Source organism: Ochotona princeps, chromosome 11, assembly GCF_030435755.1.
Source record: "Ochotona princeps isolate mOchPri1 chromosome 11, mOchPri1.hap1, whole genome shotgun sequence".
In the NCBI taxonomy this organism is placed as follows: domain Eukaryota; kingdom Metazoa; phylum Chordata; class Mammalia; order Lagomorpha; family Ochotonidae; genus Ochotona; species Ochotona princeps.
This window is the reverse complement of record NC_080842.1, coordinates 31,060,250-31,083,583: the sequence shown is the minus strand read 5'-3', so window position 1 is coordinate 31,083,583 and position 23,334 is coordinate 31,060,250. Positions and strand designations below refer to the sequence as shown.

General features: G+C 37.1%; 1 protein-coding gene across 2 annotated transcripts in view; it reads right to left on the bottom strand.

The window, feature by feature from the left end:
* The window catches only part of ASB5 (ankyrin repeat and SOCS box containing 5), a 50,039-nt gene that overhangs the window by 24,413 nt on the left and 2,292 nt on the right, over nucleotides 1-23,334 (bottom strand). Inside the window, exons 1-2 of one of the 2 annotated variants that reach the window (XM_058669978.1) lie at nucleotides 16,286-16,400; nucleotides 12,067-12,204 (exon numbers count right to left, since the gene is read on the bottom strand). In XM_058669978.1, coding sequence (XP_058525961.1) covers nucleotides 12,067-12,142 — 76 coding nt within the window. In that variant the 5' untranslated portion in view covers nucleotides 12,143-12,204; nucleotides 16,286-16,400. Of the gene's footprint in view, nucleotides 1-12,066; nucleotides 12,205-16,285; nucleotides 16,572-23,334 lie in introns of those variants that run through there. The other variant, XM_058669977.1, reaches the window with a different exon arrangement.

Sequence of the window (23,334 nt, the reverse complement as noted above, 5' to 3'; positions counted from 1 at the left end):
GTGCAGGGTCCCATGGCTTTGGGCGGTCCTCAACTGCTTTCCCAGGGAGCTGGATGGGAAGTAGGGCTGCCGGGATTAGAACCAGTCCCCATATGGGATTCCGGCATGTTCAGGGCGAGAACTTTAGCCGCTAGGCCACTGCGCCAGGCCCTGAATCATCTTTATTGAAGAGGGCTTTGACAGTTGGGCTGTTTTCCCTAGCTAGAAGATAGAACTGAGATTAATCAAGGAAATAGCTGTTTTTAGAGGAGGAATATCTCTCCAAACTGGTTGTGAGTTCTTATTTCGGAGGAAGTTTCCCAGATATAAGTTACAGTTAGTATTTGGGAGATAGAGGGAGAAACCCCCAGCAGAGTATTTATTCAGTGCTTGGGAGATAGAGGGAGAAACCCCCAGCAGAGTATTTATTCAGTGCTTAGAAATGAATGTGATTTTCCTGGGATGGCCTGTGTGCCCTCTGAGTTCTGGTGTAGGAGCAGGTGTCACCATAGATCTATGCTTGAAGAATGCTCTCTTCTCTGCTGACAAGGTTATGGCCATAAATTTATTCTAGTTTTACTTATTGTTGGAGTCTGAATTCAAGTTTAAGCATAATAATTGAAAGTAGTAAAAGAAAAGTATGTCATTCAAAATAGAAGAGAGGAAATCAAATTGCAAACAACAAATTTAGAAGACTCCACAAAAAAGAGTAAAAGAGCCCTAAAATTATGGATCAAATACAAGGCACCCAACTAACATGGGAATATAAATCTAAACATGCACAATTACTAGTTAAATAAATACAAGTTTCTGTAACATAATTTTTGATACCAGCCATCTTAAAAAAAGAATAAGAAAAGTTAAACATATGAGGATAAAGAAAAATGTATTTAATATACGTGCTAACAGTGTGCTGTTGCTATGTTAACATGAGGAAATCCATAAAAATATTGCTGATGGAAAAGTACTGCCTATGATTGTTATTTCATCTATATTGAGAATTTGTGTCTTAAGGTACCACTTGTGATTGTCCTAACGTAAGTAAAATGTGTATGTAAATTCGATATTTTATGACCAATTGCTTGGGACCATCACTGTGACTTATGGTCATTTCTGAATTTGTCATGATCATGAGAGCTTTGGACTACCTGCTCTGTCTATGAAGGTTGCATACAATGATTGAGATTCAACAGGATAACAACTCCTTTCTTTTGTGTGCCTGGGACACCAACACTTGGAGTTATCTAGCAAATATTAATGAATGAATGATTGAATAAATTACTTTAAACATCTCATTCATTTATAATACAGCTGAAAAATACTGTAGTTTAATTATTAAGTTTATGTGTGTCACTCATATTTTAAGCTGTTATGTGTTTTGAATGAAAATTGTCTGTTATTGCTTTCTTTGTGACAAAGGAGATTATTTGTGCCTTTAGTGAGAAAACATCATATTATACAATTCAGTTTTTAAAATTCCCAATTCCGAGATGTATTGCTTTCTTTTTTTTTCCTAGGATGTATTTTTATTGGAAAGGCAAATTTACAGGGAGAAGGAGAGACAGAGAGAAAGATCTTCCACCCGCTGGTTCACTCTCTAAGTGGCTACAACAGTTTTGCTGAACTGATTCAGAGCCAGAAGCCAGGAACTTCTGGGTCTCCCACATGGTGCAGGGTACCAAGGATTTGGGCCATCCTCTACTGCTCTTGCAGGTCACAAATAGGGAGCTGGAAGGGAAGTGGAGCAGCTGATACACAAACCGGCACCCAAACAGGATCTCAGCTTTTGAAGTTAGAGGATTAGCCAATTGAGCCATTATGTGGGGTCCAACATATTTCTTTTTATAAAATTACATAAAATACATTAAACATTTAGCTACAATTTAGCTATTGAACAAACAAGTATTTGTGTCCACTGAAACTCATTTTTGGGCCCAGCACAGTGGCCTAGCGGCTAAAGTCCTCGTCTTGAACGTGCCGGGATCCCATATGGGTGATGGAAGATCTTCCTCTGTCTCTCCTCCTCTATGTATATCTGACTTTTCAATAAAAATAAATAAATCTTAAAAAAAAAAAGATGATTCACTGCTCACCTCAGCAACTCTACTCGTGGTAATTTATCATTTGAAGCCAGAAGTTGCTAGGTCATCTTAATTATCTACCAGTTCATTATTAAGAAGCGGTTCTATAAGCATAGCGCTCTGGCTCCTGACTCTGGTTTGGCCCAACTTTGGGGAATAAATCAGTGGTTAGAAGATTCTTTCCTCTTTCTTACTCCCTTTAAAATAAATCTTTTTTTTTTTTTTTAAAACCAGAACACAACCCAACACGAAATTTGCGAACCACTGAAGTTTCTTTGAAAACTGATACATGGAGCTTCAAATTTCCAGGAAAAATCAAAACTGGAAAGAAATACAATAAAGTGGAACTGACATATTCTAAAGTTATAGAATCAGTAGAGCCTCTGTTCAAGAGAAACTAATTTATATGAGAACACATAAACACACATATGCAGACACTAACTGCTGTAGAGTGAACACTGTAGTGGCACAGACCAAGTAAGTGACTTTCCAATAAAGGATGTGAATATAATTGACCATCTACTTAGGAAAAATATACTTAATCATTCAAAAATAAATCTAAGTGAATTAATTTGAAAGAAATTTTATTGCCCACTAACCACAATATTCAAAAATAAATGTATAAAGACCAAAGCTTCACAGGAGCATAAACAAGCGCTATCAACAGCAATAAGTCATAATATGCTCATTTTGTAACTACTACATACCAAAGAAAACATATGAGGTCTGTCTTTTTGGGACTGGCTTTTTTCACTAAGCATAATGGTTTCCTGTTGCATATATTTACCTGTGTTTATAGAGTACACTGAAATTATATCTTTGCAAAAACTAAAAAAAAAAAAGGAAGAGCAGAATTAGAGGAGGCAGGGAGATATGCCTATTATCTTAGAATTGTCCCCATGAAACACTGGGACTCTGTTCTCCTTACAGTAAGAACAATTGAGAAATTCAAAAAGAGGGATAATCTTTAAGGGAATGTAGAAAATGTTTTTATTACCTTGAAGTAAAGAAGGAATTTTAAAATAAATTATGGACATTAACAAAAACTGGGAAAGATTAACGAATGTGACCTTATGGTCACAGAAAACCATAAAAAAATGAACAATCAAGCTGCAAAAGATATTTGTGAGTACTTACTTAAAATTTTCATTTTCCCAGTAATTTTAAGAACACATGAATAACTTACAAGACTCAGTAAAAAAAAAAAAAAGAGTAGATGGACCAACAGACCAGAGACAAAATATTTGGCAAAGTGATATATATATACACATATAATTACGAATATATATATCCATGTATATATATTCATAATTAGAGGAATAACAATTAAACATGAGACCCCTAAATACCTAAAAGATTTGTACTAGAAAGAATACTAATAACACTAATCTATTGCTAATATGGCAAGAAGAGAAAGTACCACAGGCTTGCATACATGCTTGATTTCATATGTATGGAAACAGTGTGGTACTATCTAATACACTGAAGGTTTACATACCCAATGACTTGGTGATTCTATTCCTAGAGCTATGCAAACTTTTTTGTGTTGGATATTTATAGCAGTGCCATTCATTGTTGCCCACAGAATGAAATGTATAGCACTGAAAACTAAAGCACTCCAAATACATCCAGGTAAGTTTATGTTAATTTTTCTGTGAAAAAAAGCACTGAAATAATAGAGAACAATCCAATCTATATAAAGAGCAAAATCATATTAAACTAAACTAAATTGGGGGTATGTATATATATATACATAGGAGCTAAAATTGTAAAGAAAAACAATAAACCATTGCTACGAATGTCATCTGTCCTTCTTGTGGCCCGAGAGGGTACAGTGATTGGAAAGGCTTTCTCTGGTCCTTGTCTGCTTCCAATTTTGGGTCCCCACCCCCTCTCGTAATAACCATCAGGAGTGCTCCAGAAACCCCTCAAAACAAACAAACAAACAAACAAACAAACAAAACTAGAATAGATAGACAGAGAACAACAAGGAAAGCTTAGAACAAGACAGGAAACAGTCAGTGGGGATGCACTTATAACTCACTGGGTGGGACACAAAGATTAGTTACTCCTCACCGGGGTATGGAAGATTTCTCTGCACACCCCTCCTAAACATGCTCACCTAAACTGTTGACATATATCCTGTTAGAATTATAGAGTTAGACCACCTGAAAAACAGCCAGGTTCAGCGAAAAAGAGCTTCAATGCTATAAACTGCTAAACACTAAAATTAAAATAGGCATGAGACAGCTGAATAGCAATCTAAGCCATTTTAAGGTGTACAGAACACAGTTGAATATAAACCAAAATGGAAATGTCTATGAAGAAGTCACAGGCTGTGGTTGAGAACCTGCATTTTCCTATTAACATATTGGTTAATCAATACCATGTCAATTGATGCCACAATGTTGTAAATGGTTGGAAATATTATGTTGGGGCTTTTAATTGCTTGGGATGATTCTCTGCAGGCTCTACCTTCAGACCAGAGACGGTCTCACCAAGAAACCATTGAACTTACCAGGACAATAAGATGCTGGACTTTATGCTTGGTAAATACCTCCAACGAAAGAATGTCAACTGAATTTGAACTATGGAAATGCAACAAGGTGGAGCAATCTGCCGTGGGGGGAGGGTGTGGGGAGGGATGGGGGGAATCCCAGTGCATAAAAAATGTATCACATAATGCAATGTAATTAATTAAAAAAATGAAATGCAAAAAAAATGCTCCATTTCCTGTGCAGGCTTCCTATTTTTACACCCTTTTATGCAAAGCTATAAGGGAGTCTGTTTTTTTCTGGATATAGTATGTTTTATTATTAGAATGATACAAATGACCAGATAAGTTCAGCCAAAAAGACTTTAAAATTCAGACCAAGGTAAACAGAAAACACAGCGCTTCAGTAAGAGACTAGGAAAACAAAGCTCTAAGGTCTTATTCTAAGCCGCAGAGTTCCTGCCATTCTCTGCTAGCCCTGACTGCTTGAATCTGCTCACTACTGCACAGCTGAGGGGCCATAGGAGACTTCAGTTGTAACTGTTTACCTGTATAGAACCAACAGAGCACCCAAGATGACCCAGGAGTTTTCTCTTAGTATTGGGAGTTCTCTGCGGAGAAGATGAGAAAATCTGCAGTTGAAGGGTACTCCAGAGTGGCTAAGCAACATTACTAACAATGTGCTTCAAGTTACCTTGCTCAAGCCTTGAAAGAAAGTGATTTAGAGAATACTGTGTACAAAACAAGAAGGAATGAAGCAATCATCAAGACATGGTGTCTGGTGACTTGCTGCAGTTCACTCTGCTAAGATTGCCCATGCTCTGGCTGAAGGTTACCGGTGCAATGAATTCACAAAAGGTAACTTGACTTCTCTGTAATAAAAGCTTTTCTAGTACAAAAATGATTCACTAGAAGTCAAAAGGACCTGAAAGAACCATCGCGCTTCGGAGCTAAATGTGGGCTTGGATATCATCTGCTTTAGTGCTTTTCAAATGACTTCAAAGTGCCCTGTGAGTCTAACAGAACTACCTCAGGGAGCTGGCAAATTGGGGTGGCTGCTTCTTCGAACAGTGCAGCTCAGCTTTGTCCGATTTACAGCATGAGCTTCCAGAACACCACCAAAGAAAGGGTCAATGGCTAAACAATTTATTCAAAAACTACTTATCCTCTCTGACTTCCACATTTTTCCAACAGAGAAACCCAGGTGGAAGGAGGACAGCTGGCAAGAGGCACTCACAGGATCACCAGCAAAGCAAGACTGGAGTCAAGAATGGCTGCTTTCCACAGGTAACACCAAGCACCACATGCAAATACATTTAAATAAACATATATAAAATATCAGGTCAAGTCGGTTCTGATCATCAGTGCCACTTCATTATGTGTTTTGTAAGAATTAAATGAGTTTGTAATGCTACATATTTAGAACAGTCCCTGATCTGAAAGTAAGAAGTTCATATTTACTGTTCTCACAAATAACATTTCTCTGAGCATTTTATTCTCTTTACCCACTTTGTCCACTCACTGTTTCATCATTACCAATGGCCAGCTTGAAATCTTACAAGGGTCACAAATCCATACAAGGATCAAATCGGCAATCTGAGTTCTTTACTCTGAGGACAACAGCTGCAGGGGACAAAATTTGATACACACCACAGACAAGGACTTAATGCAAGAACAATTTTACACATAATCCTTCTCCTCCCCAGTTTTAGTTACAAATAGTTCCATCATCAACCAAGGGTGCGGCATCACTGCAAGGTGTTTTGTGTTGCTATTTTCCATGAAAATGGAAACATACTTTCAGAAGTTATTTCCAAAGAGAGGAAAGCACAGAGAGTTAGAAATCCCAAGAATGCTTGCCTCAACTCCTATTTTACATGCCAGGTTGGCAGCACTTACATGCCTGGAGTTTCCTATAGGTACTCTCTGGGCCCTTGCCCTTTTACATCTACTAGAAGCCTAAGCCACTGTGGTGGGAGATGGGGTTCCTGTTGTTACACTGACCAGAGGAACACAGAATTCCTATCACCGGAGGCAGATCAGTCCTCCACAATTTTCCAGTGCACTCTGTTTGAATAAGCTAATTGTCTCTACAGGCAAAAGCAAGATTTCTAGATTTGGTTTGTTTTAATCATGCCAACTACTATACTAACTGAAACATGAAGAAAGAATCCGGGGCATAGATTTACAGAGCAATTTGACAGGTGAAAATCTAAAACACTGAGCCATATGTTTATTAGGATTGTCATACCCTACGCTGAAAGTGGAAATAAAACACAACTAAAGTTGGAATCCCCTTAGTATCAGCCTTCTTCTTTTCCCAATTCCTTTATTCCTTCTTGAATACTTATTAACTATCTGCTATGTGCTAGGCCTTTTTCTTTTCTGTGCTGTGAGGATGAAATGAGTCCCTGTCTTCATCAGGCTTACAAACCAACAAAATGCCAACTTCATGGCATCGTCAGTCCTAAGCTTGTTAAGACTGTACGAGCAAAGGCAGAAAGCAGCATGGGAAGAATCATTTCATCTTGGTAGGATTGCAACAAGGATCCTGAAGGCAGACAGTGGTCTAACAGAGATCAGCTCCTTAAAAGGACATTGTCGATTTTATCAAATAAAGCAAAAAGCCGAGTGTCACTAATGCTAAGGATAAGCGATAAGAAGCAAGAGGGAAGACCAATGCTCATGTTTTTACTTTCCTTTGACGATATCAGTCAGCTTGAGAAAGGGTTCTACATTTTCAAGTTGTGCTTCCTTCTCTTCAAAAGGATGTGCATGACACTGTTTTCTTGTGTGGATTACAGTTATGGGGTGAAAAGACTTTGAATCACAATGAAACCATAACATGTTATTATTAGATTGTTGGAGGTAGCACACATAAGGGAAGTCTAAGAACAGAAAATATCCAAGGAGGCTCATGAGCCACAATCCTAGGAGGTGCAGCTACAGGGAACTGGAGATTTCTTGATTCCTTTTACGAGGAAAAGATACTTACCTACTTTTCTTTTTTTTTTACATTTCTCATCTTTCCTCTATCTACATACCACACAATATTTAATGGAAAAGAAACATAGAAATATGTTTCAATTTAAGAAACCGTAGTGTAAAAATCTGTATTTATAAAACAAATAATTTTTCCAAAGGAACTTCATTAAGTATCACATTCACATGGTATGGTATGCTACTTTTCATGCTCTCAGAAATGTGAAATTTACAATTTTTAACAGTACATAAAATGTTATGTGTTTATAATAATCTAATATCCTACATTCACACTGAATTTCAGTGTGACAGTGACTACTCTTGCATTGCTCTCCAACTTGTGGGACATTCTTCAACCATTCATGGTTGCAGATGTTTCTTATATGCCTTTTTCAGATTTAATTAACTCCCTCTCCTCCTATTTTTTTGGTGATGAAATAGTATCACACTTGCCTCTGCTTTTGATCAGGAATTTATTTTCATTTGACTAACATGATGAATTTCATTAATTTATTTTCACATTTTAACCAAAATTTTCATTAGAGGCAAATATCTTATCTTGTTCTTAATAAATATCCTTTATAATTACTGTTGTATTCAGTTCCTTCATACAGTGTTCATTATTTTTACTGCATATTGATAAAACATCTTAATTTGTGGTATCAATAAAGGAACCATTGAACAGAAAAAAATGCAGTAATATATTAGAAGTTGTATTATACATAATTTATCAAACACTAGTGTGAACAGATGCTGGCCTATGTGACTGTACAGGAAGACTTCAAATGGTACTTAGGGAAATAAAATTAAAAAATTTAGTTTACATTGGTCATAAAAGTTTGCAATTTGTGTATATTTTTAACACACATTTTTCCATGGGCTTTTTAAAGGCCCTTGATATTTGGATGATATTTTGCTAAACATAAAACATAATTTTTAAAGTACGTAGCAGTCATTATTTTGAAAAATGGCAACTCTACTAAAATGCTATTATTTCAGGCCCGGCGCAGTAGCGTAGTGGCTAAAGTCCTTGCCTTGAATGCACCAGGATCCCATATGGGTGCTGGTTCTAATCCTGGCAGCTAAGCTTCCCATCCATCTCCCTATTTGCAGCCTGGGAAAGCAGTCGAGGATGGCCCAAGGCCTTGGGACCCTGCACCCACGCGGGAGACCCAGAAGAAGTTCCTGGCTCTTTTAAAATAAATAAATAATCTTATTATTTTGATCCTATCGGAATGAACTTCTATCATCCCAGCGAACAAATGGTCATTACTGTATAATCAGTATTATTTCTTAGGTAAGTATTAAAGACCAGAGTGTATTGAACCATGCCATATACTTTCCCACTACTTAGAAACAAAACAAGTCTGTGAAATCACCATGAAATACTCTGTTTTGAGAAAACTCTTTGTGTTTCATCACATTCCTGCCAAGTTTCCATAGGAAAACCCTGCTTCTACTTTTAGACTGAGGTTCATGCCTGCCTGCACAAACCACAGGAGGAAGCTTGCAGCTTGGACTGTGCATGCAGCAGCACTAATTCTCTAAGGTTTTGACGGTAATTATTTTCCTTGATAATAAACTGGTAATAGCCTAATTTGGAATAAAGAAAACAAAAAAAATCATTATTTATGATCATTATTTTACTAAAAAGAAGCTTAGCCATGTCTAGATAACCTTTGTAGGTGTAACTAGATCAAATGGAAAGTGCCTATACAAAGCAATGCATAAGGCTCCACATAACTTAAAATATGGGTCACAGTTGGAGCTTTTTCAATGATTCCATGAAATAATTTTGCACCCTTATCTTCATGTTTCACCTACTTAAGAACAACTTACATTTCTCTTTCTTCACAACAGAAACAAAGTGTTCTGTAAGATCTGTCTAGTGAGAAGCTAAAGCTATGTTTTCGTCACTTCCTGGAAAGACGAGCTGTCAGAAGGGGACAGAAAAATGAAGGGAAAAAGCCAACTGCTTGCAATAGCTGATTCAGCACTTCCCTGTTAATGCTGTCATTTTTTTGTGTTCCATTTTCAGCTTCCAGGGATTAAGAGAAAAGAGAAGAAACGGACAGGAGCCTTTGGCAGGGGATGTTGATGCTGTGGTGTATCAGAGGTCATGTAGCTTCAATTTGCTGTGGTACTGACTCGAGAATATACAGAAATTTGCCGTTAAGTGCTATTGTCACATGCTGTTAAAAGTGATCACAGAAGCCAGGAACAGCTGAGGTTTTACAATGTAGAGCCATGTGCAGGAATTTGGCCAGGTTGTCCCTGAGAAAATATTTATTTCCAAAGAATTTCTGTCAAGAAAAATTTCTTTTTTTAAAGATTTATTGATCAATTGATTGATGTGAAAGGCATAGTTACAGAGGGAGAGGAAGACAGAGTGAAAAAGATCTTACACACTGGTTCACTTCCCAAATGGCCACAACTGCCAACCGCTTTTGGGTCTCCTCTATACACGGCAGGTGCCCTAGTGCTTGGACCATCTTTTGCTACTTTCCCACACACGTGAGCAGAGTACTGGATTCCAAGTGGAGCAGCTGGAACTCGCAGCAACATTTGTATGTGTTGCTGGGGTCACAGGTTGTAATTTAACCCACTGCATCATAACAGCAGCCCCAAGAAAATTTGGGGCTTTTTTTTGGCAAAATAGAATTGTAAACATAAAATTTGCATGTAGTTGTGAAACTGTGACATCAGAACTAGGCTTCACATGGTAACTTTATGCCTACATCCTGGCCTCACAAATCAAACTTTGTAATGCTTTGCCCTAAGTCTATATTCTGCCAGAGAAAGCCTGGCTTTGCTTTATGAAGCTTATCAGAGGGAGTATCTGAGTAATAATGACAAGCTGAGTCTCTAAAGGCATAAAACAAAATGCTTATTTTTACTAGCAGTTTTGGTCAACTTTGTATATTGTACACTTCATAAGCCTTTACATTTTTCTAATATCCTTTTGGCTGTAGATAAAATGGAAATAATTATAATTGCACTTGCTATTGGTTTCCTAACATGAAAGACCAAGAAGTGTAAGGCCATTGGTTTTTAAATAGCAGGTCAGTAAACGAGATCTAAGTTGAAATTCCATTTCTTCCAGTTATTAACCAAAGAAAGTCAACATATGTTAAACATATCTGAGCTTCAATAAGTTAATTATTAAATTCACACACCAACAAAGTCAATGACTCAAATTCTGAAGTTTTCTACTTAATGAGATGATGCTAAATGGAACATGTGCTTAGTAGATATGTACTGGTACTACACAATTGAAGCAACTATTTGGCAATTATAATTTATTGTAATTTTATTATCTTTTCTTACCAATATGGGCCATGTTATAGTATTTTTGAATAGTAACAGCAATTTTTGTTGGAACAAATCACTATGCTACCTGTCATGAGATTTTAGCTTCCAGTTTCTATTTGAGGTCTTTTCTTCAGTATCAAAGACACTGTTTGTCCTGTATATCATTAATAGGACCAAATTATTATTATGTTTTGGTATAGAAAGTTACACTTTCTCTATCTTAACAGCAAGTTTGACAGGTCTAATTTCCTTAAAGTTCTATTGCAATTCAGTCTCAACTGTTTGTCAGAAATCACATTTGCCTTATGAACCTTAGAATAATCACAAACTGTGCAAATTACTTGTCCCCTTTCTACTTACTTTGTATTTCAAAAGTAATGAAATGATAAAAATTATCATTATGATGCTGTAGAAATAATTTGTGGTTATTTTGTGAGCCTTTTAATTATGCTTTAAATGATTATAACAATTTCAATCCTTGGCTCCAAGTAACTTCTACAAATAAAAGTAATTAACCTTTTCCATTGGAACTTAAACATTCAGTTTACTTAAACATTTTCTTTCACATTCTGGGAATTCAGATAAATTAGATAGGCAAGTGTTAGCTTATAACTAACATTCATTATCCAGTAAGCTTTTCTCTTTCACCAGCCTTCTTTCATTGGGTTCTGTAAGTTCTAGTAAATGTCCACAAATTTACCTTCAATTTGAGATTTTACCAGATTAGTACTTTTATTATAATCACAGGGAGGTGTGAGAAAGAGACGTTCACATTTTTACTTAACCCTTCGTCCTTTTGTTTTTAGAGAGTCACTGTGAAGAACTATTCCTTCTTCCCTAGATGCAATAATCATTCTGTGTATTTGAATTTTAATGCCAAGGAACTAACACTTGTTCTTTTCCAAATTTATCTTTCTGGATCACAGTTCAAGAGAGAAGCAAGACACAAGGTTAAATTTAGGAATGTATTTAGCTCACCATTTCATTCTAAAAGTTACTTAAATCTTTCATGTCATGGTTGATAGAAATTGTTTCTGTAGAGAAGGAGGGAAGGTTTGGAAAACTAGAGTGCTCATGAGTCGTTTCGGTGGTTAATCGAAGATGCATTCTGTGGGCAGTTGCATCACAACTTACCATTGTTTCCTTAGTGATAATTATTTAAGTGCAGTTACAGTGTATGAGACATTTTTCAAAGGATGAAGATTTTGGCAGCCTCACCTGATTCACCTATTAACATGGCACCTTGCAGCATTATGATGGTGAAGAGCAGATTTTCAATGGATGAGCTTTTCATATCAACAACAGTTTTCGTTTAAATCAAGGTGCATACTTGACAGTTGAGGTGAGCCAAAGATTCTATTTAGGAACATGAATGGCATTTTGGTTTTGAATTTCAGTTTGTTTGTACTCTCCCCACAGTTTAAGACCATAAGGCTTCTGAAAGAGCTTATGTATTTCTGAAAGTTTCTATTTTACTCAGTAGGTAATGGTGACATGGAAACTTCAGCTGCCTTGATGGAGAGAGGATGCCTTCATGTCATTTCACATAGTTATGCGCATTCCCAAAAGGCCCCAAATGTCTACTGCTCTTCTAAGCCTTAGGAAAGAATGCTGAAAGGATATCCAGTTACTATCCATATTATGGAATGGCTGGATTCTGTATAGATGCATGAAAATTAATTTTTAAATGTGCCTTTGTTTTCATTCTTTCACAGTCTTAATTATAAAAAAATTCAAAACTAACTACATCAATGCCAGCTATCCATCCTTTTTCAAATGTTTCATCAAATACTTGTCATATTTCAATTAGCCTCACAGAGACACAGTGCTTTGATGTACTCAGATTCAAGAATTTGGTCTTGGATTTGCAGCCTCAGAAACCTGATCTAACAGCCCAGTTGGAGTAAACTCTCAGCTGAAAGGCAGACTTAGAATTCAAAGACCAAGAAATACTGATGACTGGTGCACAATGCAAATCTACTCATTTACAACAAGAACTGAAACTATCAAATGGAGTAAAACATTGTGTAGGCCAGGCCATCCTCTTTTATTAGGCAGATTTAGATAACAGAAATCATAAACAGAAAGCTATTTGGTGATTTTAAAAATAAGTGGCACAAAGGGAGTATGTTTTTAATTATTTTTATTTTCGATGATTTTTACATAGATGATTAGGGTGATAAGGGTCCAGGGCTACAGGAAGGTGGGTGAGACCGTTATTTCCACATTCTCTGTGTTTCCTTCTTGTATCTGGGGGAAGGGGAGAGATAAGGAGAGAAGCCACACCCAGCCTCCCAAATGTCTCTGCACCCTGGGATGGGAATAGGTTAAATAAACAAAAAGTTCAACAAAGACTAAAATTTGACTCTTTTTTCACTATTTCATAATTGGCATTGGCATTCCATAGTGGGAACAAGTAGTTGAACCATCATACTCAACAAACAGCTAGGAGTCCAGATTCTCAGGGTGCCTTGGGTTGAGCGTGGAGGTATTACCTGTGTGGCTAATCAAACTCCTTTTCAAGGGCATATTAAAATGTAATTCTGGGAGACGCTGTGTTACCCTACAGTAACATTTGATTGTTCTGACAATGTTGCCTTTAAGCATCTTTAAGTTCATTTTTTTCCTGATTTTCTGTTTCATGATTTTTTTTCTATCCAAGCCACTGCCACAAAATCAGTGTAGATGCTCATTTAGGGCCTTATCATGCTATTTGGTTTACCTACTTTAAGCCTGTCCCATTGTTCAACACCAAAGATTACTTCTATGTAAATTCACCTGATGTGGCTTTTTAATATATATACTGTCCTACTTTCACAACACCATCCACATTAAAATTTTCAGTGACTTCTACTGCCTTAAACGTCTGTGGCTGGGGATTTAGTAGTGATTAGGATGCTTGCATCCCATATTAGAGAGGCTGAGTTTGGAGTTCTAGCTCTGCTATGGAGTCCAGCTTTGGCTAATGTGTACTCTCAGAGGTAGCAGGTAGTAATTCATGTAACTAGATTGAATTCTGGAGTCTTATCTCCTCATTTATAATGTAAAGTGCTTAAGGGTGGCAAACAATAAAATCAGGTACTTAGAACTGACACTGTTTATTTTTCTATGTGAAACTGCTGACCTTCTATAAAGTCTAAGATAGGATGTGAAACCGTACTATCCTGACCCTAAAGTGTGCTGGTACCATTAGTAGTTCATGGTTTGTTCCAGGCCCTTGGAATCGTTCCATCAAATTCAGGTATTTTCTCCAACATTCCTATTTGCCCTGAGTTGGTTCATATCACTGTTGCAAGCAGCTTGCATTGTCAGTCTCAAAGTAGAGTGCTAGCCTTATAAGTAGACTTGATATATGAAATATAAAAGTTGTAATCAGAGTATTTAATGGTAAGAACAACAGAAGAGGCAGAGATATAGAAAAGCACAACAAAGAATAAATCCTGTCAGTATGATGATAGGGTAGACAAAAATATTCGAAGGTAGATTTGCAAAAGTTAACTGGATTAGCAAAAAAAAAAAAAATTAAGAAGGAACTGTCAAGATTTTTAGCTACTATTTAGCTCTCCAGCAATCTCACACGATACTATGGTCTCAGGGCTCATGAGAAAATGCTCTGCAAAAAATCGCACTACATTTGTCTGATACAATGAGCTGATTTGCAACAACGTCTAGGAAAACAGTTTCTTTTATTTCATATCAAAATACAACTGTCGATGGGGAGGACATCCAGAATACTCTCATGGGTCTTCCACGATTATGAAAGGCGTAGAAATACACACAACATCTCTCATTTCATGGAATTTGGCAACTCCATATCAGAAATGTTGGGGAGCAACCTAGCTAAGCCTTGAAAGTAGGATTGAGAAACCTAACTCAAAATGAAATGAAGGTGATAATCTTTCCTAGGAAGAAGGAAATTGCTAGATTAAACAAAGACAAGTACACATAACTAGTTAACTATAAAGGCACAAACAACATTGAAGTATTTTAGTTATAGCAAATATAAGGGGGGAAAAACTATGTTAAAATGCAGACAGCAGCAGTTTCCTGGGAAGGAAAGAATTAACTAATAGAATGAAGAGATTAAAAAAAGAATTATTATGATAAGATGCTTTGCTTTCATTTTAAAATCCCAGGAAAGCAATTCCTATGAGTGATTACTGATTTCCTTCCTTTGTTCTCTCTTGGAACAAAATCCTGAGTTTCACTATATCCCAGGACAGAATCCTAAGAGTCTGTGGAAGCCTGGAAGACATTTCCATGATTTCCCAGAAGAGCTCTAAGGTCAGGCTGAAAAAGGATGACTGCTTCTTTCAACTTTTAAATTGATCAAAACGCAGTTCCATAGCATTTGATAATCTACAGAAATGCTGCTTCTTTGGCAATTGTAATAATCCATACGATTTGACTAAGACATAATGAGCTACAGGTTGTCCAGAGACTTAGTTCTATCACCTCATTACCATATAATACATTTAGTTTTATATTTAAATGTTGCTTTTGTTTAAATGTAGTTTTCCGTGTTCATTGTTGTGTATACAAATATTCTATATCACAACCAATTTTTAAGTTTCAATTGGATCTCACATTTAAGAACATCTGTACCTATCCTGTGCTGGTATGTAAGAAATTAAACTTTGTTATCTTCTTGTAGATTTTGACTTATCTGTGGGAGTTTTATATTGCCATTTAGATATTCCTTACTTTGAATGACCACATACATGTCTCACTTTACACAAGAACTAGGCCTCTCAGGAAAATCCTATTTGTTCAACTTGAAGCACATTAAAGATTTCCCACCTTTACTCGAAGTCTCATGTACTGACAAAGCAGAAGATTTTGAAAAGAATTATATCATGAATTCAAAAATGTAGAAAAATAAATTTTAGAAGGTGACCTCCCAATTTTAAGCCTTTTAGTTAAAAACAAAAACAACTCCATCAGGTAAACATGTCATAAACTTTCATTTTTTGTGCTTTTTTAAAAATTAAAATGGTTAATTTTATTAAAATTGTAAGAGACAAAAATCTTAAGTAGTTGTCATGCAATATAGTTACCTTAAACATACCCAAAGATTTGGTTTAGAAATATATGAATATGTTGAAGGACAACTGGAGTGTGATTACCTTTAAACCAATCTACAAAACTTAGCAAATGACATTTAAAGTTTACTACATGTTTATTAGTAGAAAAATGCATTTTAATAATATAATCTATTTTGCAATACTATCTGGTTTTTAAAATCTAAACATTGACACAAAAAAGCACTTTGCTTCTTCATAAAACTATGAAGTAAGTTATAACTATTTTCCTAAAGCGAAGTTTACAAAACCTTCACTTTGAAGTGCATAAAGAAAACATGTGACGTTTTCTTGGATTGTGGATCAAATGAGAGTTTAACTCAACTTGTAACAGGAGAGTGTTATCATAAACATACCTTGTCCTTGGGTTACTCCATAAAATTCAGCTGCTATCCTCGCTGCCTCCTTGCGGTTGCCTTTCACGATGTAGAAATGACTAAGGATGGCAAGGCTGATTTTCACAAAAAGTTTGAAACAGAAGAGTGAAAGTATCGTGAAGTAGACATTGGATAACTGCTGAGCAAACGGTCGGCTTTCTTCTAACACCGACATTGCTGCAGAAGAATGTGCCGGCGCTCTTCAGTTCGATCCAAGTCTCAAATGTGCCTGGCTCAAGTCCGGGATGCTCCTGAACAGCTGGTCCTGAAGAAAGAAAATATCAGCTGGTAATGATGCCTACAGCTCAAAATATTTATACTGTCCGTAAAAGTTCTCCACAAACTCTTATTGGTCTGACAATATTCCATGGAACCAACTGCATCATGTGTCTCAAGTCTCCTGACTTTCCATTCTTAATATAAAATGACACCCCACCTTTCAGATCCGAATATCAGAACCACACATTGAAATATATGTAATTATTCCTTCTTTTTTGTACCTAATTGAGAAAAACAGTTGCAAGCCTTTTTGTACATAGTTCCTATGTTAATTTAAATGATACTGATAATGTCGAGCAAGATTAAGTCCATCAATTTAAAGTTTTAAAATGATACTATTCACAGATCTGAGTTAGATTATGAATGATTCATGATTTAAATCTTAATGGTTACTCATCAAATTAACCAATTATGTTGTTTTCACTGTTGCTAAAAAAATTTTATTTTTCTTACATTGGTGAGACTGGCAAATAATTTTATACTGTAATTTACCTAGTGAATATTAGGAACCTGTTATGTGCCAAACATTTTCCTAGATAATGGGCAAAGATGGATATAATGGCCCTAGCACAAGGGTTTTATAGTCTAAATAACAGACATGGAATCAGATAAATACAATAAAGGTAAGGGCCAGGTGATGCAGAGACAAAAAGAAGATAAGCCTTATCCTTGGGAGCTTAGGGAAGAGTCAAAAAGGACTTCCTGGAGGAAGTGGCATATGAAGAATTACCAAGCAAACAGAAATGTTTCACCAAACCTGGCCAAAATCAAACCAAACAGTATAGATTTTAGGTCCAAAATCTGTGTTAAATGTGTTTTTAAAAAATTCTTCAATGAAATGTGGCTGTATTTATCAACCCTGCTAGGCAGGCTGTAATTTAAAAAGGGAAATATTAAACTATCAGAAAAAAAATGATGTAAAGTGGTAATATTCTACCATTCAAACTAAAAATAACACCCAAAATGTAAAGTATCATGGTATTATCAGGGCATGCAGGAAGTTTATTTATGTTTACATGACTAGGTTTGGAGCCTCTTTTATCACTTCCTTATTCCAAGAAGTTTCAAAATAAGAGATAATATTAGAGACATTAGAAAACAGAAGTCACTTGTTTTGTAATGAAAGATGTATCAATAATGGGCTGTACTGGTAAGTGTTAGGGACTTGTCTTTGTGTTGACTTTGTATGCACAGTTGAGCTGACTTATATGAAAACTTCATAAGACAAGGGCCAAACTGCTACCATGTCTGCCCCACTTCATGTGCGTGTGTGTTTGGGGGGGCACCCTGCCTTTCAAGCAAACTAAAAAAAAAAAGTTAATTAAAAGTGACTCAAATAGAACACAGTGCTTCTTTCCCTGGGGTGGTTTCTGAGAAGAATGATTGGATTGATACATTAGAATGAGTCTGCCAAGATTTGGGGAAAGCAGACCTTAGTCACAAGTAGAGGCAGAACTACGTGAACAATCATGGACTGGGCCCAATGTGCCATTTCCCATTGAGAATCATTGAAAATCATCTTCCAAGTACTGAAGATTAAGTGTTCCTCTTTCACTGGTGGTGAGACTGGGACAGGTAAATCCGTGGCGATTACTCTCCAGTTAGTCTTCCATCAGGCGTGACGACGATGCCTGACCACACGGGGCACAGACATACCCATGGACAGCTGGACCATCACAATGCTGTGAGTCACTGCACGACTTCCACTTCAGGGCTTTTGATTCAAAAATAAAACCCGCCTTAGTCACATCTCACTGCTCAGCTCCAGTTTCACTCCTTCCTCTGTACCAGCAAGTGCTATTATAATTATCTCCACATCAGCTAACCAAGAGCCTGCATTCTTTTAGGGCAGAAATGCTCTCGTTTTACAAGGGCCACTTTCATTGTCATATCAAATTCAAACTTGTCAGTTCCACTATTAGGACAATACTGACCTACATACAACATTTAGGGTTTTCTGTCATCATGTCAGATTTTATTTTCATAGATTCCTTAGATTCCATTTCTGTTTTCTATGTTGGTATACTCTCCCTCAGCAACAATTACCATTTCTGATAATCATCAAATAAAAGTAAAAATCAAGTAACTCATAGTGAAGTCAGCAAGTATAAATTAAATGCTCTATTTTCAGGTTATGGATCCTTTCAAATAACATCCTGGATGACTGTCAATATTTAAGACAAGGAAAAACTACAGTACATCTACTCTCCTGGCATTGACATACCCTTAAAAAATATTGATTAGTAATTTAAGTAGCTTATTGAAATAAATGTTTTTATAATTTATTATGCTGAAAGAATGTGGTAGGGCTTGATGTGATTGTGGGGAGCAACATAGACAGAACCATGGAAGGTAATAGAGGAGGAAACTAAGGAACCATCCTTTAAAGCGTTATCCAGCTCCCTGCTTGTGGTTTGGGAGAGCAGTAGAAGATGGCCAAAAGCCTCGGGACCCTGTACCCACATGGGAGACCTGGAAGAAGCTCATGAGAGCTGGTTGGGAAGTGGAGCACTGGGATACGTCCTGGCACCCAGATGGGATCCTGGGGGATGCATGGCGAGGATTTGGCCACTAGACTATTGTGCCCTGAACTGAAATTGTTTTAAAAAGCTCTTGGAGGGCCCGGCGGCGTGGCCTAGCGGCTAAAGTCCTCGCCTTGAAAAGCCCCGGGATCCCATATGGGCGCCGGTTCTAATCCCGGCAGCTCCACTTCCCATCCAGCTCCCTGCTTGTGGCCTGGGAAAGCAGTTGAGGACGGCCCAAAGATTTGGGACCCTGCACCCGCGTGGGAGACCCGGAAGAGGTTCCTGGTTCCCGGCATCGGACTGGCGCGTACCAGCCCGTTGCGGCTCACTTGGGGAGTGAAACATCGGATGGAAGATCTTCCTCTCTGTCTCTCCTCCTCTCTGTATATCCGGCTTTCTAATAACAATAAAATCTTTAAAAAAAAAAAAAAAAAAAAAAGCTCTTGGAGATGTAATTGTATAGTAAAGGTACCTTTACTGTGGAGCAAAAACAAAGAAAATCTATACTTGAGTTTTTCCTTATAGACGTTTTTCATGAACTTTTTGTAGACTCCATGTAATATCTGTGGTATTATATTTTGAGCAACAGAAGCTAATTTTCCATAGTCATACACAGAAGAGAAAACCCCACGATTGTGTTTAATCAGGTAGTGAAACTAGTAGGATACAGTATATAAATGCTATTACAATGAAACTAAGTGGAATCTTATGTGTCAATAAATGTGAATAAAGGAAAAAGAGGATGTTTCAAGATGAGTCTAATGCTTTTACATCACCCAAATCTAACTGTTGCTGAATGGCTACCATTGAAATAATGGAGAGGAAGCAGAATAGGGTAGTCGAGAGTTAACACAGAGGATTAGGCCTCAAGTTCTTGGGCTCCTGTAACCCATATGAAATAGACTGATGGTATTTCTTGCTCCTGGCTTCAGGCTGGACCCACCCTGGCTGTTGCAGACATTTGGAAATGAACTAGTAGTTGGAAGACTCATTCATTCTCTCTCTGTGTGTGTATGTCTTTCAAATAAATAAATCTTAAAAATCAAAGAAAAATTTTGGTAAAAGGAGTCCACTGACTTTATCTCATTAAACAACACAAGGGAGTGGGAAAGGAAATCACTGGTTCAGGGATGGTTCCTTGATTTCCTCCTGTTGCTCCTTCAAAGGTCCTGTCTTGATTTCTCCCCACAACCTAGGGATCTGAGAAAATATTCCCAGGCCAACTACTGAGACTCCCAACATTTTCATTATCAAGTCTCCTGCATGTACTTCATTAGTATTTCCAGGTATTATCTAAATTGGTATTTTTTCCATTGTTTTTCAGGGACTACTCCATGTCACTCAGAAGCTAAATAAAATTACTTTCAAATGTTATCGGGTAAATTACAAAATTCTTATAAAAGAGAGAATTTCATTACTAGACATTTCAGGCAGAACTGCTTTGACCTAACAATGGTATTAATCCAAATTATTAGATTGTATAGGGTAGTGTGATACAACAAAGCCTAGGTGAAATATAATGACCTCACTGAAATGACTATTTACTTGATTCTTTAAGAAATATGATCCTGGGGCCCGGCGGCGTGGCCTAGCGGCTAAAGTCTTCGCCTTGAAAGCCCCGGGATCCCATATGGGCGCCGGTTCTAATCCCGGCAGCTCCACTTCCCATCTAGCTCCCTGCTTGTGGCCTGGGAAAGCAGTTGACAGCCCAAAGCCTTGGGACCCTGCACCCACGTGGGAGACCTGGAGGAGGTTCCAGGTTCCTGGCTTAGGATCGGCACAGCACCGGCTGTTGCGCTCACTTGGGGAGTGAATCATTGGATGGAAGATCTTCCTATCTGTCTCTCCTCCTCTATATATATCCGCCTTTCAAATAAAAATAATAAATCTTAAAAAAAAATATGATCCTTAATTCTCTGGTAGAGATCCAAAGGCTTCAATTAATTTTTTTCTCTAATATTAAAAACAACCATCCAGGGGCATATTTCAAACCACAAGGTTGGTCAAGTTACCTTCCCAGCTCTAGAACATGACTATTGAGGACAACTTGTACACAGTGAATGTTAAAAAAGAAGAGTCATTTATCCCCAAATCTAAAAATTGGTGGTGGTTGGTTAAATAAAAAAGGAAAATTAAGCCAATTGGTATCAACATCATAATAGATCATTATTGCAATATCACTGTAAACATAAGCCTCATTTTTCATTTTATGAAATCTAATGAGAAAAGTAAAGGAAAGTGGAGCCATTTGATGTCTAGAATATACTGAAGCCTTAGATGTTTAGAATACATGAGAACTTGAGGAACTTAAAGGGAAATAGTGACTTTAGCCTTCCCACCATTCAGTAGATTCTACTTTATGCATTTTCACTTACCCAAAAACTACAATATGGAAACATACTTCATAAAGTTGAACCAGACATATTGTCATAAATCTGGATATAAACTCAGATGTGAAGACATAGTTTTTCAGTAATTAACAGTTCCCAGGTTCACAGCAGATGTAAAGTACTGATGCCTCAGTTTCCCATTAGATAGACTTAGTTACTGAAGAAAGAATACCATGAAGATTATAAGTTATAAGTTAATCCTAACTGTTATTTATATTATTGCTTGAGGAAAATTTGTATTAGAGCCACTCTATTTTATTTCACTATACAACTTGGAAGTAAATTGCTGTATTTGACCTCTAGCCATTCTTCCAGTATAATGGAACAACAGAGTAATTTATGTTAGAACCATGACAATCCATAAGAACAATATCTGTCCACATGTTTTCATTAACTTAAATTGCGGCCAGGCTGTTTGGGAGAAAACCGCTGCTTTCTCCAAAAGACAGGGCAGCCTCTGTCCTAAAAATTAAGGTATTTCAAACATCACATGCTGAGATATGCCCTAGGTAGAGGTTACCTTACTTTGAATGGTCTATGTATTATCATATCATCTTGGTGGTCCAGGAAAGCTTGGCTGAAACCTGATATTTTTGCACATGCAAATATTAAAAATAGATTTTACTTTAATTAGTGCTATACACTTATTAAATCATTACAATGTGCTCAGCAGCGTTTGTGATACTTTACCATTCACAATGGAGTTACTGTAACGGTCTTTTTTTGGTTTTGTTGATAAGTATTGTGGCCTTGTTTTTGAAAAATTAGTGTTTCTTTAAAGGATTGTATCAGACTAAAATCCATTCTAGCACTTCATTTCCAAGCTCTAGAGGAAAACTGGCCAAACAAAGCCAATAAAAGGTAAAATGAAAGCTTCTGCTGCAGTTTTGGAAAAGATGCTTTTCTGCAAGGCAGCATAAGATAATAGACTTGAAGATGCTAAGAGTGATCATTGTTGATAAAGAGCTTGCAAGACTGACCATTTGCCCTGCAGGTTAACTGCTTACATCTCCTGCAGTGCCCCAGCTCATGTCATGGCTCTGATCCAGATCCCAGTTTCTGCTAATGTGCACCCTGCGAAGTAGCAAGTGATGCCCCAAGCACTCGACTCTTGGCCACTCATGTAGGGCAACTGGACTGAGCTCCAAGCTACTGAATTTGGCCTGACACATTACTGACCATTAGTGGTATTTGAGGAGTGAAACACTGGATGGAAACTCCATGACTCAAATAAATAAATATCTATACAGATATTCTAAAAAGCTTGTTTAGGAATTGAGACGCCATAATGGAAAGCATAATCAACTTTGGAAAAGCAGAATCATAATACCTTCATTGAACCTCTGTATGTAGGGGCCTGGCTTGGTAGCTCAGTGCCTGAAGTGCTCTCCTTGAATGTGCCGGGATTCCATAGGGCTCTGGTTCTAATCCCAGCAGCCCTGCTTCCAACCCAGCTCCTTGCTTGTGGTCTAGGAAAGCAGACCAGAACTTCTGTATCTAGTTGTACCAGGAGCAGCTGAATATTATGAACTTAGAAGCAATATTAAGTAATATATGTCTTTGTCATTGTTAGTGACTCAGTGAAATAGCTAAGGGCTTCATTTGCATTGAAAGGGTTCTTACATATTTATATTTTCTGGAGTCCTTACACATCATGAAGTAGTAGCACTATCTTTTGGTATTATTATCCTTTCAGTGCAACACATGAGAAAACACACTCACAAAAGCTCAGTGTCTTTGTAAGGCTGTGTATCTTGAAATGGAAGTCCTGAGATTTCATCACAGCTTTTCCTCACTCCAACTCTTCTCAGGCACTTATTCAAGCATTTGCGTT